The 27,221-nt window shown below is 52.8% G+C and overlaps 1 protein-coding gene across 9 annotated transcripts; it reads left to right on the top strand.

Annotated features, from left to right (window-relative positions):
• On the top strand, nucleotides 1–27,003 carry OGDH (oxoglutarate dehydrogenase). 9 transcript variants are annotated; one of them, XM_030290079.4, is made up of 24 exons: nucleotides 1–133; nucleotides 3,407–3,655; nucleotides 8,243–8,431; nucleotides 10,771–10,861; nucleotides 14,203–14,247; nucleotides 16,667–16,782; nucleotides 17,913–18,067; nucleotides 18,476–18,622; nucleotides 19,072–19,162; nucleotides 20,025–20,204; nucleotides 21,218–21,346; nucleotides 21,895–22,074; nucleotides 22,233–22,385; nucleotides 23,071–23,173; nucleotides 23,389–23,517; nucleotides 23,802–23,952; nucleotides 24,048–24,175; nucleotides 24,263–24,441; nucleotides 24,574–24,645; nucleotides 25,118–25,240; nucleotides 25,805–25,877; nucleotides 26,284–26,447; nucleotides 26,551–26,705; nucleotides 26,788–27,003. In XM_030290079.4, exons 2-24 carry the CDS (start codon nucleotides 3,434–3,436, stop codon nucleotides 26,906–26,908), a joined length of 3,096 nt encoding a protein of 1,031 aa, XP_030145939.2. In that variant the 5' UTR covers nucleotides 1–133; nucleotides 3,407–3,433; the 3' UTR covers nucleotides 26,909–27,003. The 9 variants fall into 9 exon arrangements, with proteins under 9 accessions (XP_030145939.2, XP_030145934.2, XP_030145938.2 ...); XM_030290074.4 differs by lacking the exon at nucleotides 10,771–10,861 and adding an exon at nucleotides 10,980–11,082; XM_030290075.4 differs by lacking the exon at nucleotides 10,771–10,861 and adding an exon at nucleotides 10,980–11,082 and having other exon boundaries at nucleotides 49–158.
• Nucleotides 27,004–27,221: the final 218 nt, after the last annotated feature.

Genomic DNA, 27,221 nt, shown 5'->3' on the forward strand with positions numbered 1-27,221 from the left:
GCATTGGGCCGGGCTCGAAGGGCGTGGCAAAAGGGGCGTGGCGACGCGACGTGGTGACGGAAGGGCGGGGCGGGGCCGGCGGTCGGGGCTGCTGTCAGAGCCGGGACCACGAGCGGGGTGTGCGGACGCGCCGGTGGGTTCCGCGGCAGGGCCGGACGGTAGGACCGGACCCAGCCGGGCGAGAGGGCTGGGAGCGCGGGCGGGGGCCGGGGCTGGCACCGGAGCAGGGCGGGGGTTGCGCTGGGGGCCGCGCCGGGCCGGTCGCCCGCGGTCGCGCCCCGGTGTCCTTGGCGCCGCCCGGGCGCCTGGGAGGAGGGGAGCGAGGGGGGCGGGACTGCGGCGAGATGGGCAGCCCCGCGGCCAATGGGAAGGCTCGGCTGCTCGCCGCGGGCCTATAGCCAGCGAGGGACGACGAGCCCGGGCGGCGGCGGCGGGCGGTGATTGGCGGGCGCGGGGCGGAGGCGGGCCTGGCGCGCTCGGGGCCGGGGCGGGACTTCCGCTGCCCCTTCCCGCGCGCCTCACGGCCCCCCGGGGCCCCCCGCGCCCACTCCGGGCCTCCCGCGCCCACCCCGGTTCCCCCGCGGGGCCGATCCGCTCCGTTTGCCCGCCCGGGGAATGACGTCCGAGCCCGCGGCGCCTCGCGGACATCTCTGGGGGGCCGGGGTCGGCCTTGTAGCGGACGCGGAGGGTCTGTCCTGGCCCCCGCCCGCTCTGAGGCCCTCGCCTGCCGCAGGCCCGACGGTGCCCGGTGCTGGATCAGCTCTGGCTGCAGCCGGTGGCTCTGGCCCCGCCACTTCCTGGAAGGTAGAATTCCTGCTGTTTTTAACCTAGCAAGTATTCCTAAGTCACAAGTTCTTATCAAGTACCTGCTTTCTAGGCTGGCGTCCCCAGCCCGACTGCCGGTGGGTCACATTTAGCACTTTAATCTGCTTATTGGCTTGCTCTGGGCCGTCATCTGTTGTGGGCATTCCTGAGGTATGACCTTTTGGTGAGCTTTGGGCTGTGACTGGCTGCCCCTCTACACGCTCCTCAGTCAGCACTCACAGTCTGACCTTTGCATTTCTGTGTGACCCTGATATTCCTTATCTCTGACTTGGTTTCCTATGTCATTGCTTCTGGTTCTCTATTTTGATCCAACTTGCAATCATCCCAGCTCCAAGCTTGCCTGTCTCTGTCCAGGCTCCTAGCTAGCCTTTCCTTCAAGAATTCTGCTCACTTTGGGTCAAACTCTGGTATCAACCTCACTGTTTTCCAGAGAGGTCACTGGATGCTGCTGAGTGACAGCACCAAAACTGGTTTTGAAACTGGAGATGATGATACTACTTCTGTCCTAAAGCTTTTTCCCTCCCATATGCATGCCTGTGCTCTGGCACTAGATTCAGTTGGCTCTCTGAAATATCACGGAATCATGGAATGCTTTGAGTGGGAAAGGATCTTAAAGATCATCCAGTTCTGTCCCCCCACCATAAGCAGGGACACCTTGCACTAGCCCAGGTTGCTCCAAACCCGATCTACCCTGGCCTTGGACACCCAGGGATCCAGGGGCAGCCACACCTTTTCTGGACAACCTGTACTAGGATCTCACCATCCTCACAGGGAATAATTTCCTCCCAATATCCAATCTAACCCTACTCTCTGGCAGTGGGAAGCCATTCTCTCTTGTCCTGTCATTGCAGGCCCTTGTCTAAAGTCCCTCCTCATCTCTCTTGGAGCCCCTTTAGGGACTGTGGGGGTCTCTAAAGACTCCCTGGAGCCTTCTTTTCTCTAGGCTGAACATTCTTGACTTTCTTAGCCTTTCAGAAAAATAACAGTGTGTTGTGCTGTGTAGATCTGATGAGGGTGAAGTGGGAGAATTCCCAGTGCTGTGGCACTTGAGGTCCTGCACCTGCTGGCCTTTCTTGCCAGGTGTTATTGTGGGCAGGGTGGAAACAACAAGTGGTTCCCTTTTTCCTGTGGGTAAATCTGTCAAACACTTTATCTGAATTCAGGTGAATCTGGGTCTTCCTCAGGCTCTTTGAACCAGAACCTTATAGTTTCCAGTGGGAAGTGTAGTCCCTGTCATGCCGGGCAGCCAGAACTACAGAATCACAGAATATGCTCAGTTGGAAGGGACCCACAAGGATCATCAAGTCCAGCTCCTGGCCCTACACAGGACCATCCCCAAGAGTCATACCCTGTGCCTGAGAGCACAGTCTAAACACTTCTTGAACGCTCAGACTTTCTGCTTTACCACTTCCCTGGGGGGGCTGTTCCAGTGTCCAAACATCCTCTGGGTGAAGAACCTTTTTCTAATACCTGACCTAAACTTCCCCTGGTGCAACCCTTGGGTCCTGTTACTGGTCACTACAGGGGAGAGCTCAGTGTCTGAACTAGATTCAGCAAGACAAACCTGGAAGGCTGGCTAGCAAAATGCTGGCCATGAAGGTGTGTTCTTTTCCTAGTCCCTTGTGAAATTTCATTTTAATCTGGTGAACACATGGTAACTGCTTTGACATTGGGTTGCTGCTCGTTAAACTGGTCTGGGATATGGAAACCAGCCGGCTGGGTCACCTCTAGTCTTGGGTCCTGCCTTTTGCGGGAGGAGCTGGGTGGGAAGGGCAGCTCCAAGAGGAGTTGCTCCAAGTGCCTGCACTTCCTTCAGGATGATTTCCACTGCTTTCCTTGGGCTGCAGTGGTTGGTTGGATGTGCATCAAACCCCATGGCTGGCCCTGTGCAAACCCCCTGGCTATCCCCAGGCCTCCCAGTACATGCCCTATGCAAGGTGGGACCTCTCAGAGGTCCTACACTGGCTCCAGATTACTTTTCTGGGTTCTCTGAGCAGGGGAGAGCCCCTCTCTGGATCTTCCAGCTGCACTGATATTCTTGGGTCTGGGCTTCTGAGGAGCAGCAGTCTTTCCTGGAGCCCACTTCTCAGGTGCTTTGCACTACTGTACCCCTACTTTGCGAGCGATTTTCCCTGTAGATGGTTTCTTCCCAGCATTATCCTGGTGCACATCACAACAAACAAGCAGAGTGGTCATAGAAATGGAAGCCTAGACCAACCTGGAAAGGAGAGTGATGGAAGAAGCTGAAATCAAGAGATGTGGGTGGCTTTCATGTGCAGTGGCTCATTCGAGGCTGGTGTTGGGTACCCACCAAACAGACTTGCTTCGCACTGTCATGAGAAGGGAGATGACAATGCAATGTTGCCAGGGATAGGAGAGGCAGACTTGGCCATACTGAATGTACTGAGTGAAAACTGCATTTCCAAGCCATCAGAGACCTGGCTGTGGGACAGGGTGGATGGATTAATCCAAATTAAAAACTGATCCTAAACTTGGTTCTCCATGCTCGAGGAGGGGGTGGTCTCAGTTCAGTGCTCTCCTGCAGTAATTTGTAACCCACTTTTCTGTTCGCCCTCAACAGGAACTCGTGTGAGGCAACGGGACAAAAATGCTTAACTTAAGGACTTGTGCAACAAAACTGAGGCCATTGACAGCCTCACAGACTGTAAAGACAATTTCCCAACACAGACCGGCAGCACCCAGGACGTTCCAACAGCTGAGGTGCTACAGTGCACCAGTGGCTGCCGAGCCATTTCTGAGTGGGACTAGTTCGAACTATGTTGAGGAAATGTATTATGCTTGGCTGGAAAATCCCAAAAGTGTACATAAGGTAAGGCTCAACCTTGCCAGGACGTCACCTTCACTTCTCTGTGTGTCTGAACAGTGGGTGCAGGTAAGTGGCACCTCTTGAGGAGGAGTGAATTCATCAGTCGGGGCTGGATGTTTGTGGATGGTCCGTCTGCCTCACTTTGCCTGAAAGAAACAGCAGTGATTCCTTGAGCAAGAACCAAGAGGAGCTTTCTCTGTTCAAGAGGAAATGACACGGGCAGCATCCTGGATCACAAGCAGATACAAAGGAATGGCTTCTGGGAATCCATTTGTAGCAAGCTCCCAATGCTGTATTTTTTCCATCTCTCGTGGCTCATCAAGAGGATTGATTCCAGAGTGGAGGATGGGGAAAGGGGGCAAGGGGGGTATTCTCCACATTGTGACTGGTTTCCTTTTTGTCTCGGGCATGGGTGGTATTCTGTTTTGGGGCAGACGTAGCTAAGCTTGGCTTTGAGCTTGTGTGTGTAAAGCTAGATTGCTGATCTACAGACTTGGCCACATTCTGGCCTTGTCTCTTGTGTGGACTTCACCTTGTCCCAGCTCCTCTCTGCACTCCTTTGTGCTCTCTGTGCTTTTTCATGGGTCCCTCGATGCTGAGCTGCTGTGCTCAGTCTGGGCTTGCAGCTGGCTCTAGTTGTGTTGGCTTGCAGGTTTAATCAGCCAGTGTGCCCTGCCCAGGGGAGGAAAGTGCCACTCCTGTCCTTGATAAGCTTTGGCCTCTGTCCTGCCAGATGGAGGTCAGTTGCTAAGGTGGAGCTCTTGGATGGAGTCAGGCTGTCACGGGGACCTGGCTGAGGTTTTTCTATCCCTGTGTAGCGCAGAGACCAGCTGCTCCTTGCTGTGGTGTGTCCCACCAGGGAGGAGGGACACGTTCAATTGGGAAGAGCTGGAGTGCCTTTGCTGTTGTCATTAAAAACCTCTGAGCCTTGCCGCTGGTGTGATGGTCCCAGCTGAGCACACTGCATTTTCTCCATGTAGACACCAGGGGCTTAAACTGCAGAGCAAGCTTTAGTGCTTGCTTAAAATAGGGAAGATAAAAAGGTTATTTTAAGGCATTTTCTGCATGGAATCCTTTAGCTGCTCTCCAGTTTTCAAGTCCAATGAACAAAGTTGGATAAGAATAACAGTAGAATAATAAAAATTAGAGTGGGAGAATGAGGAGGTGAAGGCATGGGGTATGGGTGCCAGTGGGCTGCCAGGGGGTCAGTCAGTGCTGCTTGCTCCTGGCTCTGCGTCCCCTTAAAAGTGGGGACACCATCCTCCTGCCCTCCATTTGACCAGCTTGGGTGCTTGGTACAGCCCACACTGTCTCCCCATACCCTAAGCAACATCATGGGTGCTTCAGGGAAGGTGGCCAAACAGCTGTGGCTGCAGGTGGGTGATACCTGCATACATCTCAGGTCGGTTCAGTCTCCCTAAGCAGCAGCCCTGAAGTCTGGGTTGCACTGGGTGACCGGGACACAGGTCTCCCCATGGATCTGTACATGAAACAGCCCTTAACACAGACCCTTTAACTTTGCAATGTTTGGGATTTGAAATTGAAAGGGATTTGATGATCCCATCACCCTCAGAAAACTGAAGGTCCTTATCTGGTTTATAAAGGACACAGCAGTGTGCACAGCATGAACCCATTGGTTGCTACTTGACTGCCTGCTCTCAGCAAAGATTAGATTTGCCTTAAATTTAGTTCAGGCTACTCCTCATCCTCCTGCAGCCTTAAATTCTGACATTCATCATCTTCTCCCTGCTGGAGCAGGAAGTGCTGCCAGACCTGCAGGCCATGCCAAGCAGAGTTGATGCTTCTGGAGCCCGTGGCAGGGGAAGGAGCAGGAAGCAGTTTGTCCCTTAAGCACGTCCCAGCCTGAAGCACTGAGGGTGCTTCTGGGGACAGAACTGCCTCCTTCCCTGTACCTCGGCTCCAAATGGAAGCTGATGGGAAATGTTACTCCTCTTCCCTTGGTGTGCATGCCTGATCTCCAAGGTGAGAAAATGGGACATGACAGTATGAGCCCACACCCTTCTTCAGAAGCTGAATTTGGTAGAAGGTGCTGGTTTGGCTTGGTGAGCTGGTTTGGGATTGTTCTCAATAGAGGAGCCTGCCCTGAGCTCCAGTCACAGAACTGAGCTCAGGATCCACCTAAAGCGTGAACTCTCCTGGTGTGTGGCAGGCAGCTGGTTCTCCAGTCCTGCTTTGCCAGTGCATGGGGGAGCACTGGGAAAGCCAGTCCAGGCTAATGCTTTGTGTTGCAGCTGTGGGACTGTCTGAAAATGCCCTGAATCTGAGCCAAAATGTATATCTATGTATCTTATAGCCTCTATGCATCTATACAGGGTATAAAAACAAGTGGAGCACTCACAGAGCTGCCATGGGCACAGAAAAGTCAGAGGACAATAATCCCATGAGTTTATTACTGCTGTTACCTTTGGCAAGTGCTGGATTAAGTTCAAAGTTCTCCTTCCCATGATAAAGCAGGATAACTCTGATGGGGCAGCCTCTCCCATGGTAGATGTGAGTTCCAGAGGCACCTTTGTTCTCCTCAGAAACCCATGGGATAGCACTTGGCTTCTCTTGAATTTAAAACCACATCAGCAGGTTGAAAGCTGATGTCTTTATGGCCCTTATCCCAGTCCTAGCCTGCCCTGTGCCATGCAGGTATCATTCTGTGGAGCAATAAAGCACTCAGTGAAAGTGCCACACCTTGTTTGCAGAGTTTAAAGTGAACTTTTTCTTCCAAAACAGAAGCTAATTGCAACTCCAAGAGAAATGAATGGCAGAAGGGAGAAGGTTATAAGGGCAACACCCCTGGCTCCGTGTCTGTCCCCATCACCCCCCTCCCAGGTTGACAGGTGCTTCTTTTCTCTTGCCTGTCTTAATTTGCCAGTACATAAACCAAACTTAAACCACGGAGCAAAGTATCCAGCCAGGTTCCTCTCCATCCCAAGGGCACAGAGCCCATTCCTGGGTGCTTGTCCCTCCGTTTACAGGAGCTGATGGCTTTGGGGCACCCAGGAGCTCTGTGAGCCTGTGGAAGGGAAAAGCTGGGGTGGAACAAAAAGCAGCTCTCCTTCTTTTCCCACTGAAATTTCCTTTAGCAGTCAGAACAGGGTTGGGTGTTTTCTGTCTTCCCTTTTTTTTCCCCTTGGGGGAGTGATTGTTTATCAGTGTCAAAATGTTCCAGATCTTATTTATATTCCTTTAGCGTGACCTGTTTCTAAATTTATTCACCATGTGATGGGACAATGGGGTGTTTGGGTGAATTGGGACTGGAAATACCTTCCTGGGGCATGTGATGGGTGCTGCAACTGGAGGAGCTCTGGGGGAACAGCTCAGCTGGGGTGACTCCAGCAAAGGGCAGATTTTCAGTCCTTTCCACCCTGCTTCCAGGGGACAAAAACTGTTTTCTGCCTCAAACAACCCCTGCTCTAAGGGCACTTTTCTACTTTATTTAAACACTCTGGGAATGGCTGGGCTTTGCCCATCTCCGATTTCCAAGGCTGTATTTGGTGTTTTCCAAAGTTCAGGATGCCAAGCTCCCAGTTGGTGGAGAAACCCTTGGGCTGAAGCCAGCATGCAAATCCCATGGGATTTTTTTTGCTCTAGCAGCTTCCTGAGTCTGTGCTGGCACACAGCTGCTGTTCCACTGTGCCCTCATCCTTTGCCATCATTTGGTGGCACATGAAACGAGGCACATGAGTGATGGGAGGATGTGGATTGGACTTTGTTTGGCCAGGCTCTCTCCTTCCCCGAATCTGTTGGTGCTTCTGCAAGGAGACTGGTTAACTTGGGTTTGGCCTGGGACACTTCCAGGCTTTTCAGACAGTGCTGGAAAAGTATGACAGTACACCAAGTCTGTCCAGGGCTTTTTTTTGGTGTTTTGATTTTTTTTGTAACACCTAGAAATGCCCGTCTGCAAAGGGAACGGGAGCAGAGCAGGCAGCTGCCTTGGTCTGTGCATGGGAGAGCTGGTATGGGAATACCTCTGTAGTGCTGTCATTGGTGTCACCAAAAGGATGGGGGAAAATTGAAGAAGAGATAGAAAAAATAAAACCATTGCTGGTTGAGGGCTGAACAACACAGCTTATGCTGGTATTTAGGTGTCCAGCTATTCAGACCATGGAAAGAGGAATAGGTGTATTTACAGGGCAGAAATATTTTTCAGAAAATACTGGGGTATTTAGAGAGCAGTGGCCTCTCCTGGGGAGAAGGAAATGAGCTGGAAGTCCAGGCTGGGGCTTGTTGCTCAGTTCCAAGAGCAGAGCCAAGGGATGGAGTATCACTCTGTCCTGTCCTGGTGCCACTGCCAAGGGAGGGGTGGCTCTGGGGTTGGCCTCATGCCAAAAGAAACAATCCAGATGGATGGGAGGTGGAATAATGATGCAGTTGGAATAGTGGGAGAGCTTTAGTGCTCTTTTGTTCAAGGCAGGTGGGTGCTCTTAGCAGCAGCTGCATTGAGCTGAGGTACAGGAGAGGAGGCAGTTCTGTCCCCTGCTTTGGCAGTAAAGTTGAGACTTCTGTAACCTTGACTTGAGGAGGTGTTTGGACTGCAAGTGAAGACCATGGTCACCACTCTTCTTTTCTTTTTCCTAGTCATGGGACATCTTTTTTCGCAATGCCAATGCTGGAGCTGCTCCAGGCACTGCTTACCAAAGCCCCCCTCCACTGACTACCAGCCTCTCCATCCTGTCCCAAACCCAGTCCCTGGTTCAGGCTCAGCCTAACGTGGATAAACTGGTGGAGGACCATCTTGCAGTGCAATCTCTCATCAGGGCATATCAGGTAAGGGGACTTTGTGCCAAGGAGGGTCACATCTTTTGTAGAGGGGCTTGCAGTGGCTGAGGTGGGCTGGAGTTAGTGTGAATGATGCACATGTTTGCATGGAGAGCACGAAGGATAGGAGCTGGGCTGCCTCGTTTGGAATAGGAGCAACTGCTCTGCTGGGGCAGAAACTCAGCTAATATGTTGCTGGACAATAGGAAGATTAAAGCTATTGTCATCCAAACAGGGTGGCAGGGAGGGGGAGATCTTCTTCACACTGGATGGTTTGCTGCTGTCTGGAATGCTGCCCCAATGCTGTGGGCTCCTGCCATGCTTAGCAGTGTCATGGAGCATCCATCCTGCTTCCCACTGTTGCTGACAGAACTTCCAAGGTCCTAAAATGAAAGGCCATCACCCTCACAGGGAAGAATTTCTTCCTGATATCCCATCTAACCTTGCTCTCTGGCAGTGGGAAGCCAATCCCCCATGTCCTGCCCTTCCAGGCCCTTGTCCAAACTCCCTCTATGGCTCTCTTTAGAAACTAGACAGGGCTCTGAGTTCCCCCGGAGCTGTCTCTTATCCAGGCTGAACACCTCCATCTCTCCCAGCCTGACTCCAGAGAAGAGAGGCTCCAGCCCTTGGAGCATCGTTCTTGTTCCTTGTTTTGGCTTGTGCAAAACGAGCATGGCTCCTGTGGGGGAAAAAGGTGTTTTCTCCCACTGATTTGAGGATTTTCTGTGTACCTGCAAACTGCTGAGGTAATCTGAAAGCCACCAGCTTTCCCCAGCTCAAAGCTGTTTGCTGGACTAAGTAGCCTCCTCGTCCCACTGAGAGCATCCTGGCCATGGGGAGCAGCATGGTGAGCTTCCATCCTGCTGACTGTTATGTGATGGACTCACCCCTGTGCTTTGCTGAGAGATGGACAAGCAAATAGTTCACAGCCAGAGCTGGCCCAGAGGAGCTGTCCTGTGGCCATCAGTGCTCAGGACTATGGTGTCGCCTGGCCCTGCAGAGAGCAAGGGGTAATGGTGCTTTCTTCTCAGTTTGCCTTAATGCTGATGTCTGATTTCAGGCTCCTTGGCTGGTAAAACCACAAAAATCCCATCTTAAAATCCCCACAGGATGCTCTAAATAGGAATGAGCTCTAGTAAATAAGGTCAGAGCACTGTGTCTGGTTTGTACAAGAGGTTTAATAATCCACTTGTATTTGAGTGCTTTTCCTAACTGGTAGCAGATTCGATGCCCAGAGTATTGCTTGCAAGGAAGGCTGCACCCTGTACCGTGGCAGTTGTATTTCCTGCCCCATTCCCAGCATCACTGAGCCTGAAACTGTCAAGGAATAACCTGTGACTCACCAGTTGGAGAGTGCTGGCCACCAAGATGACCTGAGTTTGCCCAGTTAGATGTGCTAGGATCTGTCTGTGGGTACCTACCTCTGTAGCAGCAAAAACCCAGAACTCCTCATCGCCTCCTGTTCTCTGTGTAACCCAATGTGGATTCAGACCCAGCATTGGAATTCCTGGCCTGACTGCTGCTGCCAAGAGCTGTCAGGACTCCCTTGGTACAAAAGCTCTTTGTTATTTCCACGGCCCTTCACAGGAGAGTGCTCCAGCTTCTGCGGTGGGCTCCTCTCTCCAGAGGGACGCTGTGACCTTCTGGAGAGCATCTGGGCAAACGTTCCTCAGACATGTTCCTTGGCCTTTAAGGAGCTAATGCAGCCAATGGCAATGCCTGTTTTCTCTGCCCTGTTGCCAAGAGAACACCTATATCTGCCAAAATCCAGAAAATTCATATAATCCCAGAATAGTTTGGATTGGAAGGGTCCTTAAAGCTTTTCTTGATTCACCCTGCCACCCCCCTGCCACAGGCAAGGACACATACAACCTTTAAAGTTGCTCCACAAGCCCCATCCAACCTGGGCTTGAACATGAGCCAGGGATGGGGCAGCCACAGCTTCTCTGGGCAAATTGCCTCTTCATGTACCTGTGATTCTTAGGAGGAGACCATCAGTGTGAAGTTACTGCATCTGTAGAGAGGAGCTGCCCAAGTTGGACACTGGGAAAGCATCGGGAGACCCTTAGACCCTGTCTCAGCTGTGAAGGAGCTTGCCATCCCCCTGTACCCCTGCCAAACCTGGTGTCAGGTAGAACAGAGCAGTCCTGATGGCTGTTAGCACTCTCCTATGTGCTGTATGTGACAGTAAACCAAATTTCTGCAGGATTTAGCTGCAGCTAGAATTGAGGTAGCTCAGCAGAAAATGTAAAGAGGGAAACTCTGAATTAAATTTTCCAACTTTTTTTTAAAATAAATGTCTCTTCAGTTAACTTTTTCTAATGACTAATCTGTGTTGTTGCTTCCAGGTCAGGGGTCACCACATTGCAAAGCTTGATCCTCTCGGCATTAGTTGTGTAAATTTTGATGATGCGCCAGTAACTGTTTCTCCAAACGTCGGTGAGAATTACTCTGCAAATTAATTCTAATGTAATTTAACTTTTTTACCCCTCCCCTCTTTTGTTTTTCTCTCCCTTTTGGTTCCTGTTCTCCTTTCCATTCCTGATGCATTTCATAGATTCGAGGGCATCATGTAGCACAACTCGATCCACTGGGCATCTTGGATGCAGATCTGGACTCCTCCCTTCCTGCCGATATTATCACATCCACAGACAAACTGGGTGAGGGCTTTGAGAGCAGTTGGTGCTGCATTGCTTGAGCTCCCCTCTCTTTCACAGCTTCGTAGGTAGATTGCTTCACAGGCCAGGGGTCTGAAGTTTCCTTAGTAATGATCACTCTAAAACTGTAGTTGCCGGTAGCAGCAGCAGTGCAGTCCTGCCACCCTCTGGCTGTCACTCCAGTACTCAGCTCATGTTTCTTCAACGAGTACCAAACAGTGTTACCACTGATCTTGCTCACCCAGAAGCAAAAACCCAGAAGGGCTGGAAGCAATTGCATCTTCGAGAAATGCAAAGCAGAGAGGTTTTTTGTTGGGTGAGAGCTGGAGGCTTGTTCTCTCAGCTCCTGTTGCTGCCCTTGGGGACCCACAGAGCTGGGAGTGAATGTACTGGGTTCATCTCTGCGGGGCTGAGGCTACTCTCCTGAACTTCCAGCTTGCCCCAGCATCAGTAAATCCTTTAATTGCCCTTTGTCCAAGACTGAGCTATGAGTCCCTACTGGTGATCATAACAAGGAAGCTTTGGGATGCATTCCTGTCTAAGTAGAGAGGTGGAAATTCCAACGCGTTTGAGTGAGAGCTGCATGAGTGTTGTACAGAAGTGTGTGTGGTTCTCAGGACTTGAAATCCTGATCTGAAAGTGCTTAAACATAGCACCTCTCCATGTGCTTTAGAGCTAATCTCTGTAGTTTGCTACCATTCTCCTAGCCAGGATGAGGTTGCTGAGCTCTGTCACCTCACTGGTGCTTCCCAGGGTGGTTCCCTGGCACTCTGAGTGCTCCAGAGGCATGCTCATGCTCCTAACGTAGAGTAGAGCAGCAGTGATGATTACTAACCTCACCAATCGAAGCAGCCAATCAGAATGCACGGTGCATGTAAACCTCCTTGATTCCTTATTCATCTGCCAGCAACAGGGACACCAGCCCTGGACCTGCTGGACCTTCGGACAGGATTACATGTACCAGAAGAGGTAGGGAAGGGAGTAGGTTTTGGTTGGACCAGTTCACTGGATGATGAAGAAGCTGCTTCATCCCCTAGTCTGGACTCTGACATGCTTCTCACTGTGGTGAGAAGCATTCAGGTGTAGATAGTCCATAGGCATTAGCTGGAAGGAGCCTCAGCATGGGATCTCCTGTGTCTGAGCAAGCCCTTAAGATTAATCTCTGTTCATCTGTGGCTTTCATATTAAAATACCTGTCATTGTGGCTAGTGGTGTTGATTTGCTTCCCAGGACTCCATTAATTAATAGGAAATAATGAGTCCTGGGCACAAGATATAATGGTGGCAGCTGCCAGCTCGTGCTGGGGTTGTGTCTCATGGTGGAACCCCAGACTCAGGTGGCTAGGTCTTAGCAAAAGACTTTGTTTAACTTGCTATAAATATTATTTATGCTGAGTAAATTTTCCCTTGATATTCTTATCTTGAAAAACCTCATCTAGTCAATCCTAGTTGTAACTGAATGAACTTAGCTTGCAAATAGTGTTCAGGAAGTGGGGAAGGAGCTGTGGTGGTGCAGAAGACAGAACTCCAGCTATGCCTAAGGTTGGGTTTTGCCTGCTTGTGACAGAAAAAGCCAATTCGTAAGCAGATCTTGCTGTTGTTTTTGTTTTAGTTTTTTTTTTTTTGGGTTTTTTTTTGCTTTGAAGGAATATGTAGCACTTGACAGGGTGGTTAATAGCAGGAGTCGTTTTGAAACTTGGAAACAATCTTGTTTCCTCTTTCTGAACGGCAAAGTCCTTTAAAGGTCAGCTTTTGTAGTGTGATCACATTTGCCAACAGTTTAAGTGGCAGTGCTGTGATTCAAATGAGTTGGATGGTTAATATCAGAAATTGATCCTTCTTCTCAACTGCTTTTTGTTTAGCAACTGGTTTGGTTCTGTTTTGGAAGCTCTCTTTGGATTAAGCAGTTCAGTCTTTGGGGAAAGTGTCAGAGGGAGAAAACCTACCCAGGGCTACTCACTCTGAGGAGTGGTGGGGCTGGAGCCACCCGATTCCCATTTCTCTTGTCTTTTCTATTTAAAAAAAAACGCAAGTAATCTCATCCTGGTCTTCCACTGCAGCTGGTCTGGCATGGTAAGTGTGTAAAACAAGGACAGGATGACTACAGGAACTCAGTATGATCCTGAAAATAGAAAGGAAGAAATAGTACCTTAGTACACTGAAATTCAGGTGGTGTGTGGAAGGCTGTGTGTGTCTAAGTGTCTGTCTGTCTGTCTTTCTCGCCATGGAAGGCAGCTGCCTCTGGCTCATGCAAAGGGAAATTGATGGAAATCCTCCTCCAGCTCAGGAAGAGCCAGGCGAGTCCCTGCGGGGACCTAGGCTTGAGGTGTTCCCACCTTCCTTTTTCCCACTTTGGGGAAGTGTCTGATTTTCCCTGCTGACCCAAATGACAAGTGTTTCCAAGTCTTTTTGTAACCTAGGTGAGATTGAGGCACTTGGGTCACCTAACCTAGCTGGGCAGGCAGCTCTGGTGCTGCATGCTTGCCCACTGTTGCAGTGTGCCGGCACTCCTGCCTGCACCAAGCATGCTCCAGAGAGACGGCTGTGCATGCCTGCTGTGCTGCCATCTTCGCTGTCTTCCTCATGAACTGCCTGCTTGTCAACACCCCAGTCCTCCTCTGTGCAAAGGCAGCAGCCTTACCTCTGTAGGTTGACCTTGAAATCCTCCCAGCAGCACGAGCAGAGCAAACCCTCTGGAGCAGGTGTTGGTGGGAGGCAGCTCCCAGCTTCTGCAGAGGGTCCCAGTCCCTGTGATGCAGCTTGGCAGGATGCTTTCGGTCATGGCAAATGAAGATGCCAGGCCACCGTCTCTCCCATCAAGGTGCAAAAGGAGATCTCAAACCGTGCAGCTCAACAACTCCCCAGTGTCTGATGCCCCCTTCCCCTCCTGCTCCTCCCTCCTCTCATCAGACTTCCCACCAAGATTCCTCTTCTGCCTAGTGTGTAGTCATCCTCCATCCCTGCCCTTTTGCCTCTGATGGATTTTGCCTGTATTTTAAATACTGTATTTTTTTGACTTGTGCTTTCCATGACTAGTTTTCACAGTGACAGATTTTTTTTACTAACTTTGACTGCATCTCTCTGTCTTCTCCCTTTCTATATCCCCCCTCCCTGCCCTCCCCAGACCTTGCAGTGTTCAAGGAGCGGCTGAGAGTGTTAACAGTAGGAGGTATGCAATTAATAAACCCTTAACCCTCTGGAGTGCAGGACTCTCTTTGAATAGGTTATTCTGGGCATGAATGAGCTGGTAAAGTGGACCACTCCCATCTCTCACCACTCCTGAGTTTTGTGGCATGTTTTATTCTTAATTTCTTCTCAAAGTCTTGATGTAGGTGTGTGGTTAGTACACTTTGCCTTGTATAATCCTCAGTTTGAGCCTTGCTGGCCTTTTCTATACTGTGTTTGCATGCCTGGCTTGCTAGAGTACATGTTTTGTTGTGAATATTAATTTTACAAGGCCTCAATCTCCCTCATTGGTTCAAGACTCCTAAAAATCCAAGCTGTCTTCTGGTTTTGTCTCAGGGAAAATTTGGCATCTCGTCCCTTGCCTTCTTCTATTCAATGGTGTTGCTGCCTATAAATACTGAGTGTTGTCAGAGCTGTCAGGTTGCAGCAAAGAAGCAAAGATGCTTAGATGTCCTAAAACTCCTTGTAAAATCTGATACTCCCAAAGTGTGCCAGAGTGTCTTCAAAGCATCATAGCAGAATAAGCCACAGCCCTGTGCTGCAGGTCTGCAAGCTTCAGCAACTTACTGAGGATTCCCTGAAACCCTTCAACAGGCAGTTTGTGTGGGATGCTCCCTGCTGCATCTCTCTGGGATTTCTGTTTGAATGGGAACCAAAGAGAAGTCCCAGAGGCATGGGGCCAAACTCTCAACTCCTGTCTGTTTCAGTGTTCCTAGGCATAGCTCTGGAGCAGAGCTGCTGGGGTCTGGCTTCATTCCCTCTCCTGGGACTCTAGTGTCGCAGGAGCAGAGGGGATGAACAGCAGTGGCAGTCAGGAATGTGTCCACTACAGGCTGACTGGAGTGTTCCCAGTTTCTGGACTCGCCCCTCCAGGCTGCACAGGAATGAGCCATGAGCAGCCCTGTCATCATGGAATCATAGATGGCTGAGGCTGGAAGGGGCCTTTCATACTACCCAGTCCACTAGACCAGGTTGCTCCAAGCCTGGCATTGAACACTTCCAGGGATTGGGCTGTCTACAGCTCACTGTCCATTCCTGACCAGTCAGCAAGGGAGAGACTTTTAAGATGAAGTTCACTGAAGGGGCCAGCTCAGGAGGGGCCAGGTTTTGCCTCCCATTCCTCTGAGGAAGGTGGGTCACACTGCCCTGCCATGCTTAGATGGTGTTCCCCATCCCCTCTCTATAAGAACAAGTCCTCTAAAAGCTCCCTCTCTAAAATCTGGGGTCCTGGGCTGGTTTGGAGGAAGCTGGGAGGAGTAGTGGTATGTGTGTCTGCTGCAGCTTCTGCCCTGGGGTTAGGAAACGCCTTGGGACCAGGCCTTGTTGGGAGTGCGGGAGGGATGAGCAGAAGCCTGAAAAAGGTGCCAGGGCTCTGGACTGAGTCCTTCGTCCAAGCTCCTGGTTCAGAAGGGTCATGGGACTCTCCAGTTCCTGGACCTGCTTCTGCCTTTCTGATTGGTTTAGCGAGATCAGCACTGTCCCTCCTTCTCTGTGCCTCAGTTTCCCCAAAGACAACCATGAGCTTCAGCAGGTAGTGAGGCACCTCTGATGGCTTTGGGGTACAGCAGGACTCGCCTGCATCCCTAAATCCCAATCTCCAGCTCTTGAGGCCTGCATGGCCCCTCTCCAGGCCCAGCTCAGCTCCCCACAGCCCCATACCATGAGTAGGAGGAGCTGCCTCCAAATTATCAGCTGCCAGCACCAAAGGGTGGAGGTTTACTGAACAGAGCTAGGCAAAAGCTCTGATTAAAAAGCTGTTGGTTGGGGTGAAAGGGTACCTGGGCAGCCAAACCCCTGAATGACTGCTGGCCACCCTGCTCCCGGGCTGAGCTATTCAGGAGAGTCCATCAGAGCCCTGTTGCCTTTTCTCTTTCTTGCTTCTCTGTCTCTTCCTCCTTGGGGTTTTGTCTGTTTGGTTGTGTCTGTTTTAGCTGTTTCCTTCTCTGTGTTGACTCTCCATTTTTAATTCATGCCATGTGCTGATACCCCTGATGTGCTTGGTGACTCCTCAATTCCTGTTTCTTTTCTCTTCCCTTTGTTATAATTTGTTGCGTGTTTTTTGTGTTCTTGGGGTTCCAAACTCCCTGACTCGCCCTGGATTTTAATTGCCCATTTCCATGCATATACATTGCTTTGTGGTACATTTCCTGTGGTGCCTTCCATAATAACTCATTGTTCTGTGCTTAATGTCTTTTTGTTTAATTATGGTTTGGTTTTTATTCATATAAACCTCCATGCTTATTATTTTTTATCCTCCATCCATGCTTATTATTTTTTTATGCTGCTTTTGTTTTGTCCCTTTCCCACTTCTCCCAAACGTACCTGGTCCCTGTGTGATGGTATCCATGTCCCTCTTCCTTCCTTCTTTCTCTTGCTTCTCCCACCCATGACAAATCCTGCAGGCTTTTATGGTCTGGATGAATCTGACCTCGACAAAGTTTTCCACTTGCCCACAACTACTTTCATCGGTGGAAATGAATCAGCTCTTCCACTCCGGGAAATCATCCGTCGGCTCGAGGTGAGGAGGGCAGGGGTCTCGCCAGATCTGTGTGCAGCCAGGGGCAGGGGCAGAGCAGTTGTCCTTGGAAAGTCCTGGGTCAGCCTGCACATTTTAAGATTTTAAGTTTGGGAACTGCTTCTCAGCACTCGCCCCACTCACAAGAGTCACCTCGAGTAACCCGCTCAGCTCTGATTGTCTCCAGCTTTCTGCTGCATTGCAGCAATGCACTTGGTTTGCTCAAGGTGGAGCAAACCCAGGCAGCTGGATGTTGCCTTTTTTGTAACCTCTCCAGCTATGCTTTCCAGTTTGAAACAGCAGCTAGTACTTGCAGAGCACTGGAGTGGGCTGGAGGCCTGTGATCCCCTCTTCAGGCACTGCAGCAGTGTTGCTGTCCTGCATGGGCATACATCAGAGGGTTTTGGTGCAGGTTTGAGACCTCTGGGGCTGGGGCTTCCAGCTCGTACAGGCAGTTCCCCTTTCCTGCCAAATTTCATCCCCTCCTGTGCTTGGACTGATCTCAAGTAGCTCAGGCATGCTGCAGGCTGTTCAGATGATCTCTGCTGAGACCTTGGAAGAAGCAAAACTGTGCCAGCATCTTAGCCCATCTGCAGGAAAGGGCTCCTCATTGTGGGAGGAGCTTCTTGTGATTCTCCCCTGCCCTGTGATACAGAATTTTGGACTGCTCACAGTGATGCTGTGAAGAGGGAAAATCTCTCCTCTGAGGTGGATGTAAAGGATTTGAGGGAATGATTGTGGGCCCCTCAGGGAAGGGGAATTAAACAGCTTGATGCTGAGTCATGTGCATGGTCCGAGCTGCCCTGCAGCATACTGAAAGCTGCCCTGCAGCGTACTGAAACATGTCCTGCCGCATCCCTTTTCCTGGGAATACAACTCAAGCAAGGCTCTTGAAGTGGGGCTGTTGCAGGGCTGGCAGCTAGGTTCCCCTAGGATCCCCCTCCTGCTGCCAGGCATGAGGGTTGATGTCTCTGCTGGCATAGAAGGGCTGTTTGGCTGAAAGGGTAAACGAGGAAATGAGGAGCCCCTGGCCCTGTGAGCCAGCAGGGTGCTGCAAGTGCCAGTCCTTTGGGGGTTTGAGGTGCTGAAGCCCTGGCTGTTGTCTGATGGCCCCTCATTTCCGGTTGGAGCAGATGGCATACTGCCAGCACATTGGCGTGGAGTTCATGTTCATCAACGACCTGGAGCAGTGCCAGTGGATCCGGCAGAAGTTTGAGACCCCAGGTATCATGCAGTTCACCAATGAAGAGAAGCGCACGCTGCTGGCCAGGCTGGTCCGCTCTACCAGGTACCCTGCGGGGGGCTTCACCTTCTCCATATCTTCCCCAGGAGGTTTGCTCCCATCCAGAGTGATGCAGTCACCAGCTGAGTCACATCTTGGCATCTTCTGTTGCCATCAGCTTAATGAGCAGGTTGACACAGCTGAGCTGCCAGTGTGGCAGGCTGAGGTGCTGGCAAACAGCCTGAAAATGTGGATGATCCTGAAAGAAAAGGTCTAAAAATAAGGATTAAGTGCGGCATGGTGTTGGAGTGGGGGGAAATGGCCAGCTGAACTCTGGGAAGACACTGAAGTGACTGTTGTGCACTGCATGGTACCAGCTTGAGCATCAGTCAGTGCTGTGGCTCCCTTGGTGCAGCCCCTGTCCCTTCTCCGCTTTCTGCCCTCATTGATTCCCTCCCTCCCTTTGCCTCTTAGGTTTGAGGAGTTCCTCCATCGGAAATGGTCTTCAGAGAAGCGTTTTGGTCTGGAGGGATGTGAAGTGCTGATCCCAGCCTTAAAGACCATTATTGATAAGTCAAGTGAGAAGGGAGTGGATTATGTGATCATGGGAATGCCCCACAGGTAACCTTGCCTCTAGCCATGGTGCTGCTTGGTGCGCATAGAAGGTGGAGGGATGCTGCTGGGGTTTGGTACTGGAGGGCACAAATTGATCTTGGTTGGTGATGAGCCTCAGCTGAAGAGCTCAGGCCTTCAGCTGAGAGGCTGCTCTCTGCTCATCAGGGTCTTTCCAGCTTCTTTGTAAATTCATCTGGAGAGGGGTGGTGGCTTGAGGTCAGAGCTGGAATCATGCTGGAATCCCAGCACCTACCCATCCTGGGGCATCTCAGCAAGTATGCAGGATGTTGTGTTGGCCAACCCATCCCTGTGCTGGGAGATCTTCAGACTGCTCTTAGGGAGTCTCTGAATCTGGGTGGCCCCACAGCCATCACAGGAGGTGTGGCCTGTGGCAGTGAGGGTTGTAGATCACCATCAGCATTCAGTGGCTGTCAGCAGTGGCCTTGCTTTTGCAGGGGACGCCTGAATGTTCTTGCCAACGTGATCAGGAAAGAGCTGGAGCAGATATTCTGCCAGTTTGACTCCAAGCTGGAGGCTGCTGATGAGGTGAGCTTCTCCCCTGCCTGCAGCAGGCTGCTGCTGCCTGTCCCTGAGCAGTCCCAAAAGGGCTGTGGCTGGATTGTGCCACTGCTTCTGGTGTTACTCAGTGGCATTGGTGTTGCAAGGATTTCCACATTGCAAGCACACCTGAGTGATGGGAGCCTTTGTAGAGGTACCAGTATGGGTCTGTCCTTGCCTGTCTTGGGGGTGACATGTGCCATTGTCTCCAGCACAAACTTGGCTGTTGGCGGCTCTCCAGGGCATGAAGCAGCTTTGGGGTGGTTGCTGAGAGGTGGCCAGGAGCAGAAGTTTATTTGCGCCCCTGGTCCCCATCTGGGGTTCTAAAGCAGCTCCAGAAGCAGCTCTGTCACTGCAATGAACTCATGCTCCAAAGCTTCATCCTCATAAGCTGGGATGATTTGACTTTTGGGACGCTGGGCTGGTTTGATCCTGTCATGAACTTCAATGGGATTTCAAGGTGAGAAAGCAGCAGCCTGGGGTCTTGAGGTGGCTGCATATTGGGAATGGTGTCATGGATGGCCATGCTGCTGCAGTGTGGGTAGAACTCAAGCAAGTGTTACCTGTTATTCAGGGTCTTTGCCCAGCCCACCACACTTGCTTCATCCCCCACACCTTCAGCTCTATTTAGATGGGCTGGGTGCATGTCTGAAGTTGGTGGTGGTTTGGCATCTGGAACAAGCTTTTCTGGGTGCCCGTTCAGTTCCTGCAGTGAATGCCTGCTGTGTTCTGGCAGTACCTCCAAAAAACGCTCCCCTCTTCCAGCCTCGGGGTCAGCACTTCTCTGTCTCCTTCCATGCCCCAAAAGCCGCTCATGCTCCTGGAGTGACTCTCTTCTCCCCTCCACCAGGGCTCCGGTGATGTGAAGTACCACCTGGGAATGTACCATCGGCGAATTAATCGCGTCACTGACAGGAACATCACTCTTTCCTTGGTGGCAAATCCTTCTCATTTGGAAGCAGCTGATCCTGTTGTTCAAGGCAAGACTAAGGCAGAGCAGTTTTACTGTGGAGACACGGAGGGGAAGAAGGTGAGTGCTGCTCAGATGTGTATAGTGACGTGGCCTAGGCTGGATGGATTTTGGTGGAGACAGGCTGGTGGGAAAGTGAAGTAACTTGTCTGCTTTCTGTTTGATGGGCCCCTTCCCCTGCTGTCACCCTGGCTTTGCTCCCCCATCCTTCCCTTTTAGTTTCGGAGGGGCTTGCCCACCCTAGGCTCCCATTGCTGCTTTCTTCATCTCTGAACTGAGCTGGGCTGTGGACACAGCAAATGGACAGCCCATGACATGAAGGGACATGAGGGGAACCCCAAGGCAATCCAAGCACCACACCTTGGAGGGCTTGGCAGCTGGATCTCAGTGTGACTAGAGATAACCATTCCTGGGACTGGGAAAATGGGAGCTGGCAACAGAAGGCAGTTCTCCACACCCTGGTGGGAAGGGGCTGTGGGGAGCTGTTTGCTGTGTGATTCATTGCAGACCTGTCTCCAATCCCAAAAAGTGGAAGTGAGATCCAAAGTGCTTCCCTCCCTCCTACACCCCATGGGCTGGATATAAATAGACTGATCCTGTCCTCGCCTGGCAGGCAGTGTCCTTAGCCAGCCCCTGGGATGGTGACAAAATAACATCAGTGACTCTGAAGCTCCTGGGCCCGCTGCTGCCCATGGGGCTTCTGGGCTGAAAGTGTGAGAGAACCAGGCTTCTTCTCTTCTTCCCACAGTGAGAAAAAGGCTTTGCTGTGGGATGTATGTGTTTGGGAATGGGACTTGCTGCCCAGCTGGGGCATACCGGCTGTTGTTTTGCTATCTGCTCAGGGTGCCCCAAGTGTGCTGCCCTTGCTGGGGGGGTGCTGGTGGCCACAGTCTCTGCCCAGTGGTGTGTCAGCCGTGGCTGACTCCCTTCGCATCCCCTGGGAAGGATGTGTTGATGAGCTGCTCTATGTCCTTTCTGGGATGCTGAAAGCTCATGGGGAGGAGAGCTGGGCCCTTCCCTGGTGGTTCCCTGCTCTCTGTCCCTGATGACCACCACGGCTTACCCTCTCCCAGGTGATGTCCATCCTCCTGCATGGAGATGCTGCATTTGCAGGGCAAGGCATTGTGTATGAGACATTTCACCTGAGTGACCTTCCCTCCTACACCACCCACGGCACTGTCCATGTTGTGGTCAACAACCAGGTGAGGAGCAAATACCCTGTGCCTTTGGGTCCCTGGCAGAGCTGTCACTGCAGGCTCTGGGGCAGGGAGTAGCTGGAACCAGCAGCAGCTGTTTCCTTTGCCAGTGTTTGTGGCAGGAGCCTTAACTTGGGGTCAACAGGGGGTGCTTCTCACACAGCTGCTCAACAGCAGCAGCTTTTGAGCCCTGTCTGGTGCAGAGGTGATACAACCTGGTACTCAGCGTACGAGGTCTGACAGGGCCTGTCTGCTGCCATGGAAGCCAGAGGTGTTTCACTGAGACCAGCCTGTCCCCACAGCTGCAGCAGGTATCAGGATGTGCCACTGTGTCCAGACACAGGAGACAGGCAGGTTGTGCATCCGCAGCCCAGCAGCTGCAGCTGAGCTGCTGTTGGAGCTGTGTGGACAATTTCCTGGGACAGTGAAGTGCAGATGCCTCATGCTGAGCCAGCTGTGATATCAGCGCCCAAAGAAGGAGCTGCATAGCAAAGCTGTATCCCAAATGTAGTTGGTAACACTGTGCTTGTCCTGTTTGCCCTCACTTGCTACAGATTGGCTTCACAACAGACCCTCGGATGGCCCGCTCCTCCCCATACCCCACCGACGTAGCCCGGGTGGTCAACGCGCCAATCTTCCATGTCAATGCAGACGACCCTGAGGCCGTGGTCTATGTCTGCAATGTGGCAGCAGAATGGCGAAGCACCTTCCACAAAGACGTGGTGGTGGACTTGGTGAGGAATGTGGCACAAGTCCCTGAAGCTGGGACTCTGCCATGGGTGTGCTTGGGTCCCTCCTGGGCTGTTTAGGACCCTCCCTCACATGACCCAGGTAACTGCCAAGTGCTTTTGGAGTGGTAGGTCACAGGCAGGCATCTTTCCTTTCCTGGCAGGTTTGTTACAGGCGCAACGGACACAATGAGATGGATGAACCTATGTTCACGCAGCCCCTGATGTACAAACAGATCCGGAAACAGAAGCCAGTGTTGCAGAAATACGCAGAGCTGCTGATTTCCCAGGGGGTGGTAAATCAGCCGGAGTATGAGGTACCATCTGCGGGGCCTGAAAGGGGAAAACTGCTGGTGGTATCTCCAGGGAAAACTACTTTCGTGGTTCAGACCTGGGTGTGACCTATATGAAGGGCCCACATGTGCCTACAAGAATCACATTCTTGTGCTTGTAACCTAAAGGTGGCAGAGTTGTGCTGGGGTTGGGTGTGTGCTGCAGATCTTGCAGCGATGGAGTTCAGAGCCAAGGCTCATCCTTGAACTGTGCCAGCTCTGAAAAGTGCAGGAACATCTAGTTCAAGGATCACCCTGTGATCAGTGTGGAACAGGCCATGCAGCTCTAGGCCACTGCAGCACAGGCAGGTCTCGGTGCTTGGGATTGCTGTGGCCACAGGTACCTGGGGCAGATCCTGTCCCGGTTCTGCTGCTTGGGCAGCTCGCGGCGCAGAGGTTCCATCAGCCCTGCTTGCCCTGGCACCACCTTTCAGCATCAGTAGGGCTGGACACAAGATACCAGCTCTGAGCATAGCAGAGCTATGCCTTGGGGTACAGGGCTCCCAGCTGTGGCTGTGCTCTCTGAGGCTGAACTGCACAGCTTTGGGACTTCCTGCAGTGGGGATCACCTCTGTCCTCCAGCACCCTTGCAGGCTTACCAAGGTCCTCAGACTCAACACCCTCGTTTAGAGATTCCCCCATTAATGTTTTTCTTGGTTCTGCCTTTCAGGAGGAAATTGCCAAGTACGATAAGATTTGTGAGGAGGCCCATGCCAGATCCAAGGATGAGAAGATCTTGCACATCAAACACTGGCTGGACTCACCTTGGCCAGGTAAGGCACTAGCAGCGATTTGGAGGCCATAGCAAGGCACCCGGCCTCTCTAGATCCATGGCAGAGATTTTCTAGTAAGCCACCCCACAGGGGAGGTTAGTAGTGCTCTTCCCCTTCCTGGTGTCCCTACCTTTGCTTGAGGGTGTCTGTGTCCTGAGGTCTTCCCATGGATCTGGCACATCTCCTGCAGCATGATGTTTGTCCTTTTCTGACAGGTTTCTTCACTTTGGACGGGCAGCCCCGGAGCATGACCTGCCCTTCCACTGGCCTCAATGAAGAGGACCTGACGCACATTGGTCAAGTGGCCAGCTCGGTGCCAGTGGAGGATTTCACTATCCATGGAGGTAGGAGCTTGTGAAAGCTGTGCCAGACTGGCCATTTGTTCTGGAGAGATGTGAGATAGGGCTGGGATGTGGCCTGGAAGGAAGGGACATATTGGACTGCTTCAATATGGGTGGGCAGCAGGTCAAAGGTGGGGATCCTCTCCCTGGGTGCTGTGTTCTTGAGACCCTGCCTGGAGCTCTGGGGGCCCCAGAACAAGCAAAACCCGTGGGCTGGTTGTGGAACAAACGTGGTGTCACTGGAGCTCTGTCCTGTGCTGCCTATGAACCGGCTCCTGTCCCGGCAGGTTTGAGCCGTATTCTGAAAACTCGTGGGGAGATGGTGAAGAACCGGACAGTCGACTGGGCCCTGGCAGAGTACATGGCATTTGGCTCCCTGCTCAAAGAGGGCATCCACATCCGCCTGAGTGGCCAGGATGTTGAGAGGGGGACATTTAGGTAAAGCCCTGCTTTTGGAGGCTTTAAAGGCAATTCCAGCCCTTCTGGAAGGGGTCCAAAGGCTGATGATGAAATTACTCTTCTCCCTTTTCCAGCCATCGCCACCATGTCCTGCATGATCAGAATGTGGACAAGAGGACCTGTATCCCCATGAACCACCTCTGGCCCAACCAGGCTCCGTACACTGTCTGCAACAGCTCCCTGTCAGAGTACGGTGTCTTGGGTGAGTGAGTGGGTCTGTGCTCACTGCCCAGGGTGATGCCACTCTGGAAGGACAACCCAACTCTCTCACTGCTCTTCCATTTCTCAGGATTTGAACTGGGCTTTGCCATGGCCAGTCCCAATGCCCTGGTGCTTTGGGAAGCCCAGTTTGGGGATTTCCACAACACTGCTCAATGCATTATCGACCAGTTCATCTGTCCCGGGCAGGCCAAGTGGGTCAGGCAGAACGGCATTGTCCTGCTGCTCCCCCACGGCATGGAGGGCATGGTAAGGACTGGCTCACCCTGGAGGTGGAACCCTGGACAGCAGTGGCACTGCTCATGATGTGGCAGTGCCTGACTTCGGGTTCTCATGCTCTCCTTGGCCTGCAATGACCTTCTGCCTTCTTGGTCCCCATAGGGTCCCGAGCACTCCTCTGCCCGCCCAGAGCGATTCCTGCAGATGTGCAATGATGATCCTGATGTCTTCCCTGTGAGTGGTGGCCCCCATGGTGTGGTGCTCAGCCTGGCCCTCCTGTGCCCTGGATTGAGCTCAGTGGAGGGCAGCAACACCTGTGTGGGCTTAGCACAGTGGGAGCTGATGGCAGGAGGCATGGGATGCCTTGGTCTCATGCTGGCCGGAGGATCTGGGGAAAGGGCCTGAACCTGGTGCCCAGGCTGCACCTCCATGGAACCTGGGGCTGTGGCATAGTCCAAGGGAGAGGTGGCCCTGAAAGTGGCATGAGAGGGGGTTGCTGGCCACCCTTATGGCCAGACCAAGGTGGAGGGCACAGCCCTGGAGCCTCTCCAAGATCTCTGTGGGTCTTTGTGTGCTCTGAAGAGTGAGAGAAGGGGAGGGAAGGGAGGGAGGGCTGGGGACCACTCCTCTACCTCCTACTGGAGCCACAAGGCCAAGAGGTACCTTGTGTTTCCTGAAATCCCCTCACCCATGCCGGCCAAGACAGAAGCTGGATGACTTTGATGTGCGTCAGCTCTATGAGTGCAACTGGATTGTCGTGAACTGCTCCACTCCAGCCAACTTCTTCCACGTCCTCCGGCGCCAGATCCTCCTGCCCTTCCGCAAACCGGTCAGTGCCAGCAGCTCCATGCCCAGCTTGGTGCCCAGGCAAGGTGCTGTCTTCCTGTTGGATATTTCCCTGGACTGGGATTGGGCTGGGTGCAGCTTCTTCCTGCACTTCAGACATGGGCAGTTGGCTGCTGCCTGGCCAAGGAGCTTATTGTGCTCAGGACTGGCTTGGTGCTTGATGTGCGGCTGCTGTCTCATGTGGGCTGCAAGGGCTGTGACCCCTTCCCAAACTCCACGGGGAGGTCAGGGCTGTTGAAGCCAACAGACACACTACATGACCTACTTCAGCCAGTTCCAGTCAGCTCTAGCCATGGGACAGGCTGGAAGCCCCTCCGCCTCTTCCCCAGGGGACATCCTAACTCGGATGGTTGGTGCTGCTGGGAATGGGTGCCCAATCTAGCAGAACACTGCAGCTGAGTGAGAAGCAAATCTCTGGCAGCTGCTCCCTTGCTCAGGCAGGATGGGCAGGGGAGGGCAGGCAGGTGGCTGCTCCAGCACTGGCTTGTAGGGGAGGTGTTTCTGGCAGGTCTGACCACATTGCTCTGCCTCTTCTCCCCCGCTCCAGCTGATAATCTTCACTCCAAAGTCACTGCTGCGCCACCCCGAAGCCCGCTCCAGCTTTGATGACATGCTGCCAGGTACAAGTAGCACAGAGCTGCCTGTGTTCTCCCACTCCGCTCCGCAGGGTGAAGGGCAGGAGTCTGTCGCCTTGGGTAAAGTCTGCCTGGCAGCAGCCTCCCCATGGTGGAGGCTGGCCGAGTGAGGCCAGGGCCTTCTTGGCACACCAGAGCCTCATTAGGGCTGAGCCTGGCACCCTTGGGAGACTTGGCTCCATGGTGCTTCCTCCATCAGCAGCCACTTGCAGCTGGGATTTGGTAGCCCCAAGTGGCATGTGATGGTTTGTGGTGGGAGTTGTGCCATACCTGGGTCAACTGACTGCCTCTCAGGGTCCTGGAAGGGGCTGGCATGGCATGTGGGTGCAGTGGCTGCTGGCACGGTGCTGTGAACTGCTGTGGCTCAGGGTGCCGTTCTCTTCTTTGGCAGGCACCCACTTCCTCCGTGTCATCCCTGACAGTGGCCCTGCAGCCCAGAACCCCGAGCAGGTGAAGCGGGTGCTGTTCTGCACTGGCAAGGTGTACTATGACCTGACCCGTGAGCGCAAGGCCCGGCAGATGGAGGCCGATGTGGCCATCACCAGGGTGGAGCAGGTGAGTAGGGTCCTGCTGCCGCCATGATCTGTGGGCTGGGGGTTCTGCAGCCCCTGAGACACTGCCCCATGTCTCCTGTTACACCACTCTGTGTCCCCTGCAGCTCTCCCCGTTCCCCTTTGACCTCCTCCAGCGGGAAGCCCAGAAATACCCAGCTGCCGAGCTGGTGTGGTGCCAGGAGGAGCACAAGAACCAGGGTTACTATGACTATGTCAAACCCCGGCTTCGCACCACCATCAACCGTGGAAAGCCTGTCTGGTAAGGACGCAGGGGGTGGTGAGAAGCTGGGAGGGAATTGGTCGGTACAGACCCTTCTCATGGCCCACCTTCTCCCTGGTAGGTATGCAGGGCGGGAGCCAGCAGCTGCCCCTGCCACTGGCAATAAGAAAACCCACCTGACAGAGCTGCAGCGGCTACTCGATACAGCCTTCAACCTCGATGCCTTCAAGGACCTGGCTTGAGCGCTGTCGCGGCACAGCATGCTCCTTCATCTGTCTGTTCGTCTCTCTGTCCTTTGCTCGCCTCCCCCCCTCAACTACAGATCTTGTCAACCCCACACTGGTGCCTGGAGTCCTTGTCTGCCTCATGCCAGGGTAGCTCCGGTGCAGCTGCCCTGGGAGCATGAGGGTCTGGGGGCTGCGTGCTGCCATGGTGGGTAAGACCCATGGCCCCCCAGACCCCTGGCATGTCTGGTCCCTGGGGCTCTTCTCTGGGGGTGTCCCATACCCCCCAAGAGGGGCTGGTCCCCATAGCTCTTCTGTGGGGGTGTCCAGT

The sequence above is a fragment of the Taeniopygia guttata genome, chromosome 22 (assembly GCF_048771995.1).
Source record: "Taeniopygia guttata chromosome 22, bTaeGut7.mat, whole genome shotgun sequence".
NCBI lineage: Eukaryota > Metazoa > Chordata > Aves > Passeriformes > Estrildidae > Taeniopygia > Taeniopygia guttata.

Coding starts and splice junctions, on each gene's coding strand:
- OGDH (XM_030290074.4), top strand. CDS start 3,434: ATGCTTAACTTAAGGACTTGTGCAACAAAACTGAGGCCATTGACAGCC. Junction 18,068..18,475: donor AGGCTGGTCCGCTCTACCAG/GTACCCTGCGGG, acceptor TTTGCCTCTTAG/GTTTGAGGAGTTCCTCCATC. Junction 23,953..24,047: donor GTTGAGAGGGGGACATTTAG/GTAAAGCCCTGC, acceptor TCCCTTTTCCAG/CCATCGCCACCATGTCCTGC.